The sequence below is a fragment of the Saccostrea echinata genome, unplaced genomic scaffold (assembly GCF_033153115.1).
Source record: "Saccostrea echinata isolate AGI-Se365-2 ecotype Australia unplaced genomic scaffold, CSIRO_AGI_Sech_v1 ptg000086l, whole genome shotgun sequence".
Taxonomy (NCBI): Eukaryota; Metazoa; Mollusca; class Bivalvia; order Ostreida; family Ostreidae; genus Saccostrea; species Saccostrea echinata.
The window spans coordinates 1,665,001-1,674,275 of record NW_026889835.1 but is presented as its reverse complement, the minus strand read 5'-3'; the positions used below and the strand labels follow the sequence as shown (position 1 = coordinate 1,674,275).

General features: G+C 31.1%; 2 protein-coding genes across 6 annotated transcripts in view; one reads left to right on the top strand and one right to left on the bottom strand.

The window, feature by feature from the left end:
* Window positions 1-3,521: 3,521 nt before the first annotated feature.
* Window positions 3,522-8,388, bottom strand: LOC133177110 (uncharacterized). 5 transcript variants are annotated; one of them, XM_061312203.1, is made up of 4 exons: window positions 8,242-8,384; window positions 7,919-7,998; window positions 6,893-7,064; window positions 3,522-4,728 (listed from the first exon to the last, which is right to left on the bottom strand). In XM_061312203.1, exons 1-4 carry the CDS (start codon window positions 8,338-8,340, stop codon window positions 4,696-4,698), a joined length of 384 nt encoding a protein of 127 aa, XP_061168187.1. In that variant the 5' UTR covers window positions 8,341-8,384; the 3' UTR covers window positions 3,522-4,695. The 5 variants fall into 5 exon arrangements, with proteins under 5 accessions (XP_061168187.1, XP_061168189.1, XP_061168188.1 ...); XM_061312205.1 differs by having other exon boundaries at window positions 3,522-5,613; window positions 8,242-8,383; XM_061312206.1 differs by lacking the exon at window positions 3,522-4,728 and adding an exon at window positions 5,908-5,982.
* A 231-nt stretch (window positions 8,389-8,619) lies between these two features.
* The window catches only part of LOC133177106 (ras GTPase-activating protein-binding protein 2-like), a 15,602-nt gene continuing 14,946 nt past the window's right edge, over window positions 8,620-9,275 (top strand). Inside the window, exon 1 of the mRNA XM_061312198.1 lies at window positions 8,620-8,806. The gene's annotated coding sequence lies outside the window, so the exon portion shown is untranslated. The remainder of the gene's footprint in view (window positions 8,807-9,275) is intronic.

Sequence of the window (9,275 nt, the reverse complement as noted above, 5' to 3'; positions counted from 1 at the left end):
TTAATTTTCTGGAGGAAAAGTGAAAGTTTTAGGTGCATCAGGTCCATTCCCAAGTAACTGAGCCCTATGATCACCAAAATTGTATGGGTCATGTATCTAGAGATGCACACTAAAAACTTGATTCTCGTACTGCATCTGACCATTTCCTGGTTGTAACCAGGTTTAAGTTTGTGGAGCAGGTCCATTCCCAAGTAACTATTAGGTCTTTAGTAACCAAATTTGCATGGAGGACGCATTTAGCGATAAGCACTGCCATACTTGCTTTGGATGTAGAAGCCGACCTTCATTTTTTGGATCAGTGACCAGTAAGAGTTTATGGAGGTGGTCCATTCCCAATTAACTATATTAGCTATGCTATGACTGGACCAAACTTGCATGGATGATGCATATAGGGATCCACACAAACAGATATGCTTTGGTAGCTCTTTTGACCTACATTTTCTGGTTGATTGAGCAGAGTAAAGTTTTTGGAACAGGTCCATTTAAAAAAAAAATATGAAGTCCATTTGAACCAAATTTGCAGGGATCATGCATCTAGTGATGCACTATACCAGACCTGTTTTGGATACTGCATCTGGCCTTCATTTTTGGGTGTTGGAAGTTATTTAAAGCCACTGCTAAGTGATTATAAATCAGACTCGGACCAAATTTGCATGGATGTTATATCTAGGGTTGTACACTACAAAAACATTTGTTTTGTGTGAGACTGCTTACTTATAAAGATTACATTTGTCGAGATGAGCTTGTCGAGATGAGTAATATTTGATGACCTGTTTTTTCCTCATGATAATATGGTACTTGGGTATTTCATCAATGCATTTTTCACTACCAATTTGATTTTTGTAGCCTTATACTTTTATGAGACAATCATAAGCATTTTAAAAACTGGCTGCTAAATTTATGAAACATCCTATATATCATTAGGGGAAATCCTTCACATAGAATATATAGTGGTATACCTATATGTGTGATATTTTATATATATCTATGTCAAAGCAAATATCTGGTGCTTGAGTAGTTGTGCCCCATAAGGTCATCAGTTATGATGTGATATGGTTCATTTTCCTTTTTCTTATTTCTTTATTTGTTGAATTGATGCATTTATAATAAAATGAATATGATTAACTAGTGGGGATTCAAATATAAAATACAGTATAATGATTTATAACTGACAGTTCATGATTTTTTAATGAGAAACTGAAATGAAATTAGGGTTAAAAAATTAAGGTGCTCATGTGCTTTGTTCCAATAAATGATTGTACTACAAAATGAAATTATAAACATTTGTATGTTTCATTTTTTGTCATTTTTTATTTAAAATGAAAATTATAAATAGGTGCATATAATTTTTCTATATCTGTGATGAAAAAATATTTCTGTGGTATATGGGTATTATTTCAGTATAGCTATATTGTATAAAATAGTATGTATAATTTTAATATTTCATACCAAAATTCAAATATATATTTATGTAACACATATTTTAAACTTTGTGATACATTAAGCACTATTTTAAGTGATTGTTCCATATTTAAGCTGTTGTTTTGGGTGCCTTATTTTTGGTTATGTACATGTAGCAAACAGTTATAGCTATTATATTTTTAATGTAGATATTGATTTTTAAAATCAAAACGGTATTCTGGAGGGAAATTTGCTAGGAAAGGATGTTACAATCTCTTATTTTGTCCGACTTGTGTATATCTCAATTTTATTCAGTTATTATTATGGTGTACATTGTAGTAAAGTTGTTTATAACATTCCTTTTTTGATTTTTTTTTATACTGTTGCTATTACTGTGAACATGTGTTTTAAGAGAACCAAATTTAAAATAAAATGCATACAAACTGTAGACAAATCAGAGTACATGAAAGTGTTACAGCAGTCTCATCTACTCCTGTCTCTTGATCATTATTACACATCATTTTGGGTTAAATCAGTGTAAACAATTACTAGAAATTTGTAGTCCATTTTAGGATGTCATTATCTTCAGATTAAAGGGAGGTAACCTTAAAAGTGCAGAGAATTCATCAAATGAACTTGTTGCTTTGTGTCCTTTATATATTGCTGGCAGTTGCATGTTAATGGTTATTTTGTACAATAACTGTAATATTTTATTGATGTGTCCTTAATATATGAAGTATTATTTAATAAAATAACAGTTTGCTATTATGTGTGTTTTTGATGCTATTGTGTGTGTTTTGATGCTATTTTGTGTGTTTTTGAATGAGGAGAACAAGCTGCCTTGTTACCTTTACAATTTTGTAATATGACATTTGATTGCACATTTATAACAGTAATATATATTGGCATGAAATGGAAAATTTTTAACAAACTTACACAGCCAGAACTATAACTTCTGCAGTAGTATTTACGTTGTTGTTATTCCAGTCACTTGTACAAGATGCAGTGCACAGGAGTTATCCCTGCCATATAGCATGCAATTAAGAAAAATGTTTTAGAGTTTTATTGGGATTTGACATTAAGTTGGCTACATGATCAAATTCTATAATGCCCCAAGGACAGTTTACGCTTTATAAACCGCAAAGCGGTTTATAAAAAAGCAAACTGTTCCAAACCACTCTATACCATGTAAATTGGGTAGCTATTAATTTCATTCCTTATACCTGGTAATTTAATTTTCATTCATTTAGTGTAAGAAAAAAATGATTGCCTTTAAAAATATGACTTCAAATTGAATGAAATTTAAATGTAACATCAGGCGGATGATTGATACGTTTTTGATGCAAGTCATTGTGACGTAGGCAACCCAATTTTTATGATATAAAGTAAATTTTTAAATTATAAATTAAATTATAAAGTAAAAGTAAAAAAAATCAAACACCGCGTTATAACCAGAATTCAATTATATCCCGATAAAAGTTTTAAAATGATACCTTATTACTTATACAGTCAAACCTCGCTATCTCGAACTCAATGGCGCAAAGAAAAAACTTCGAAATATCTGAGGATTTGAAATATCCAAGGTAAAATACTTAAAGAACAAAGGGTTGGGACTTCCAAATCACTTCAACATATACATGGTATTCGAGATATCAGTGTTCAAGATATCGAAGTTCAACTGTATTTACATTTGAGACTGATTTACAACGTACATTATGTACTGAAGTTTTAAACCCTAAAATGATTTTTTTTTTAAAACCTCAAGGGTATAAATTGAATGCGTTAAACTCGTCTACCACTTATGACGTCACTGTAAAAATATGTCAATCGTTTATGACTGAATATTGAATTTAAGGACAAATTATGAATTTGTTATTACACAGAATTAAATACGCCTTGCTTAGATAGTTTTACATAAAGGAAAACATCTGCGAATGTAAATATAGGGATTTGTATGAGCTTACTGCATGGAATTACAATGATTCAGAAAGCACTAGTTTTAATTTCTTACATCACTTTCATATTTCAGAAAAATAAAGGGCAAGATTTATATTGTAACTGTATCTTGTTCTTTTCTTTATGTAGCCCCATATGTCATGCACAATGATAAAAGGAGAAACCACAAGAATAAATGTTTATTGAAATATGAAAAAAGCAATCTGTACACTCATTTTTAAATTATATAATTGTGAACATTTTTTTTCATTGATAATTTGAAAGAAAACTGAAAAATAAATAGCATGCTTTTAAAAAACTAAATGTTTTCAAACTGATTCAATCTTGATATCTAACACGTACTGTAAAATGCATCAACAAAATGATCACAAAAATATGACATCTGTGGGTATAAATAAGTAAATAACAACAAAAGTACATGGACAAGTGCAAAAGTGCAAACAACAAATACAATGTGTATATAGATATATTGCAAAAATAATACTGATAAAATGTCAGCACAACTGGAAGAAGAATTAAAAAAACCAGCCACCATACAGTTTTCCAAAGATTAACAACAATACTCAACATGGAAATATTTCCTATCTTAACAGCCATATCAAAGATAACATATATCACCTCAAAATATTTTCCAGCTTTGAAAATCACACAACTAGTTGATTATATCAAATCACTTTAGTAAACAGCAAATCTTGGATAAATGGCAAATACTTTAATCTGCATGAGTTATCTGTTCAAGCAAAGAATTAAAAGATAAGAAATTGAATAGAAAAATTAGGTTACACAAAAAAAGGCATGCATTACAATTTATCTCTATTTCTTACGGTTGACCTTTCTTATTGCAAGTAGATCATCAAATCTAGAAGGGCGTCCTTCACCAGCATATAATGGTGTACTGCGTCCTATAGAATTTAATTCTTGTCGAAGATTATGCCAGGTGCTAGGGAGAATTGGACCATTACGACTGTGGTCATATTGCCTCCTACATCTCTCTGTTCCAATCCAGTTGTAAATGCATCTACATTAATGGGGAGATTACATCTATTATTTGTACATTTGAACAGTTACTTCCCACAACATTTTCACACTAATATATGAACCAAAAGACATTTGCATAAGGCATATTCTATGGAAGTGTTTTCTTCCTGACAACACAAGTTAAAATGCAATGTTTCCTTTGTGGACTAGATGTGCTTTTTTTAGAATTGAAAAACGTCGCTTATTTAAACTTTAAAGTGTGGTTTTCTAGGAGGCAGTTGAGTTATTGGTTTTTCATGTTCATATTCCTTAGGATGAAGTAAAGGAAACACTTTGTCCTCTGGAGTATTGTCTGCTTTCCTATGATAGATTCTGTGAGCTGGCAAGATTATTCTGAAAAATTGAAAACAAGCTAATGTTTGGGTAGATTTCTTGAAATGTCTTCTTATCACTACGAGCTGGTGAAGAACCCCATTTCCGCGCATATGTTATTTTTCTACATTGTTAGATAAAGTTGAAATCTAGATTTTTACCAGGAGCTATGCGTATTTTTTAAAAACATAATTCTTTACATAAAATTCATCCCATTACAACATTCTAGGAATCAACCCAGTAAAACACCCAGAGCTCCTGTAGTAAATATGCAAAGTAATAAATAGGTTATAAAAGCACTGTAAAAAAAAAATGTAACAATTAAAATAGCTGTTTTTCACAGAGTATTAGATGCACTTTTACGTAATACTGATATTGGGTCTGACTAGTTGAATAAGGTTCCACAGATTAAAACAACTCAACAAAATCACTCTAATGACATAACAATGAAAAACAATGCATTAAAAATACTGTATGGCATGTTACTAGCTTTGAGCAAATACATCAGGTTTTGTTATTCTGTTAGCAACATCTACAATTCTCCAGAGTGGAAGGGATAAAATATTTCTAATTTAATAAATTAACAAAGAAATTGGCAAATTACGCACAAACACACACACACATACACACGTACAGGAAAAAAATCTACAAATAACAACATTTAGCACCCAACATGATTTTTTTTTCAAACGATGAATCAATGTGGAATGCCAAAAATTTAATCAAAATTGAAGAAAACAGCATATCTAATCAAAATCATATGGATGGAGTATCTTAAAAACCATGTTACGCTTTATATTTCGAATTGATTCTGGTGAAGGTTTTTTAACAGGCAATTGTTTCTTAGGTAAAGGTTTATTCTTCTTTGCTTGAGCTTTTTCTCCTAGAGTGGCCTCAATTTCATTCCTACAAAAAGTCCAGGAAACCAAGGCTAATTTAACACTGTCTTCATTTGAAAACAAATAAAAAAATCTTTATAAAAAAAAAAAGACAGTACCAAAAAAATCAACAAAAATGTAAATTTTCAGTCACTCAGGTGTTGCTTCAATAACTTGCATGTGGAACTTTCCATTGACTTGCTGGTCTATATTGTATTTGTCTAGTTTAAGATTCATCCTACGATTGTTGCGATTTTCATCATTCGTGTAATCAGAATTATCTTTTCCAGGGTAAATGCATGCAAAAGCCTTGTCAACATGAGGATATAAATTATCACGATTTCTATAAAGATTTTGAAAACCTTCACCGTTGACTCGAAACCTGCACAGTTCACTCCTACAATTAATGCAAAGCAGTACATAAATTAAAGTGATTCTTGCCCTGTACCTATTTCAGACTTCAACACACAAAAACACACCAAACCCATCAAGAAAACTCGAACGTCAATTTAATTATATATAATTACACTACATTTCCTGATTACTTTATAAAACATATTAAAGCTACCATCAATATATTGCATATAGTTTTTCATTTACATTATTTAAGTAAATGTACATGAATGGGTGCTTAAATTATAGTGACATCACTGATCAATGAGTTATGATGGTACTACCGGACTGACATTGATATATATGATGATGAAAAGAGTACATGTATTCATAATGTTATACAGGACACCGTGAAATCAAACAAGTGATTATATTTTCTATCACACAGATATACATAGCCTTTCAACACCAGAAGAATTCTATAGTTGCATCTATAAGTACCTGTACTACACACTAACCAATATCCACACGTTATCCATACACCAAAAATACCAACTTCCTTTTAAATACAACAAGGGTTGTTATCAGGAATTTAGGAGGTATGCAGTAAAATATACACAGAAGGTCAGGTTATTAAGAATACATTAAAGTGTATCACAACTTTTAACAGATTTCATTCTGGAAAGAGGGGAGGAATTATTTTAAAGGGGACTATACATGTATATGTAAATTTTAAATTCTAAACCAGCAAGTCATAAAGTAATGGGTGTTGTGTTTTAAAACATGCATGCAAATAAATATTTACATAGCTAGTGTACTGAACATGCACTTAAGTGGGATAAACTGTGCATGTGTTGAAACACTCAAAGAAAAGAGACATAGAGCTGCATGCAATTTCACCATATTAACAGAGGATTATACAGGTTAATATAAAAGAAAAATTATCTATTATTTAAGCTGAAATATCAACATACATTTTTGTAAATAACAGCTCCAGGGTACATAATTCTATAAATAGGATCAACATGCAAAGGGGGTTCACCCTCTTCTTTAAGTATTCTATAATTAAAGTTAGGGTCATGAACAACCTCCTGCAAAACCACACTCATCTCTCTATGCGGTTTTGGTGGCCGCGATCCACTGCATCTAAAAGGGCAGAAAGGTGTCTGTTAAGTCCTCTGACAAACAGGAAACATGCATTTTTACTCATGCTATCTAAGGATTATCACATAAAATAAAAATCCAATAGTATGTGGAATTTTTTTTTTAATGTTCATTTACACCTGTTGTAGTCATGCATTCAATGTGCAGTTACTTTCCTTACTATTAGTTATACAATGTGCCAACTTCTCCCGCAATAAAATTCTTAATAGATTGTATTCATGCAGTTTTGAGGTTGATAGGATATGTGACATCATGTGCTTTTGTGCATTTCTGCGGCCACTATATTACAAAAAATTACTTTAAAAGTTTAAACAAAAAGTAGAGAAAAAAAATCGACATTGAGGGTCTAACATCAAAAAATGCATTTTGTGGTAACTTTACAATTTCATTCAGACAAAACACCTACAAGTAAGTTGTTAATCAGGGGAAATATTATGGTATAACATAAAAAAAAGGAAGTAAAAATACAGAGATAAGATTTCTATGAAAAAAACATGTATAAGCATAACTACAGTAACAAACTTCACTGTAGACACTCCTCTGCAATAGAGGCAACACTTGTGATACTGATGAAAAATTAATTAATAGGATAAATTAGTGGCTGTATATATTATTAAAAAGAAAGAGAGGTGTAGAAAACTTTCATTTTTCCAATTCATTCTTTAAATAAGATTAATATGAGAAATTAGTTTCAACTTTTGATTTATAATAATCTAATCCTTGGTTTAATTAATGTGCAAAGAGCATTGTTAAGTTATGTCAAGTTGTTAATTTGGTAATTTAATTAATTTATTTTAATTGTATTTGCTATTTTGATAGGAAAAATCAAGTTTTACCTGTTTGTATCATAATCACCTGGACCACTGAACAAAATCGTATTTTTAGCATTGCTTTGGTCAACATTCTCCACAGAGTCCTAAATTCAAAAAAGATATTCATGAATATCAAAATTAGTTGATCCCTTTGAACGCAAACTTAGTCTTACTCAAACAGTTTATTTGTGATTCAATGCTAAAAGACGCCTAGGTTAGAGTTATTAACAGTTAACATGATATCCATGTACAGGTTTATGATTAACAAAGAGCACTGTTTGGCAAATTGGAAATATCTGATACATGTATTATAAAGTCTCAATTTCCAATATATGATTTATATATACCTGATTTCCACCATGCATCATTTTGTCAAGGGCGGCTTTCTTCCTATCTATAACTCTCTGACGTCTAAGCGCTTCCATGTGATAAGCAGATTCAGCCATTTTCCAATCCTATCTCAACCTCAGAGCCTTCAGCGTTCCGTTTCCAAGAGAGACACGCAGGCGCTAAAATACAGGATGTAGGGGTTAGTTGATATAAGCGATATTTAATATATTTTGTTTGATAGATTATTGAGGATTATAGTAAATGATATATTTTAAATTTTTGAAATTGTGAATATTTTGTGTTTCTTTTACTATATGACTTAATATCAACATTTTTGGAATGTATTAAATGATATAAGCGATTTTCACATTTGGGGTTTCAGATTGTTCTGGAAAGGACCCCGGTTTCTGCGCGAAAATAGGTAAAGTTTGACATTTATGCGCATCTGTGCATGTGCTAGGCCGAACAACCGAAAAAAACTCTTTCATCTGATATAATAACAAATTTGACTGTAAATCATATCGATTCTAATGTATATATAGTCATTTTGAACCCCCGATCCTTGATTTGAAGATAATTGAGGTAGGTGTACTTTTTCAAGGAAAAAAATGGAGGTTACGAGATAACCTCGTGTGCCTTCCTTGTTTTCTGTTACTTTGTTCTGAATTGTAAAATGTATCTTTTTCTCTCTAATGTTCATCATGAAAGCTTTAGTTTGTGCTAGCTTATGTAATTGATGATGTTTTTTAAAACGTGAATTTCAATCACTTTCTGTTCGAATTGGTATCCTATCTGACTCGGGTTTTTTGTTTATTCATGTTTTGGGAGATCGAGACCGTTGAATATGAGTAATTTTTTTATATCGTTACGACCGAGGGAAAAATATCTATAGTGTTTTTATATGATTATACTTCATATTTGAGAGAAATTAATTAAATTTCTCGAAAATTACGTCTGATACTTGTCTGTGCAAGATCTCATTTTCTTAATCCGAGATTCCTCTATTATCCCGAATGTTTTATTCTGACGTGTGAATTGAGACAAAGGGGAT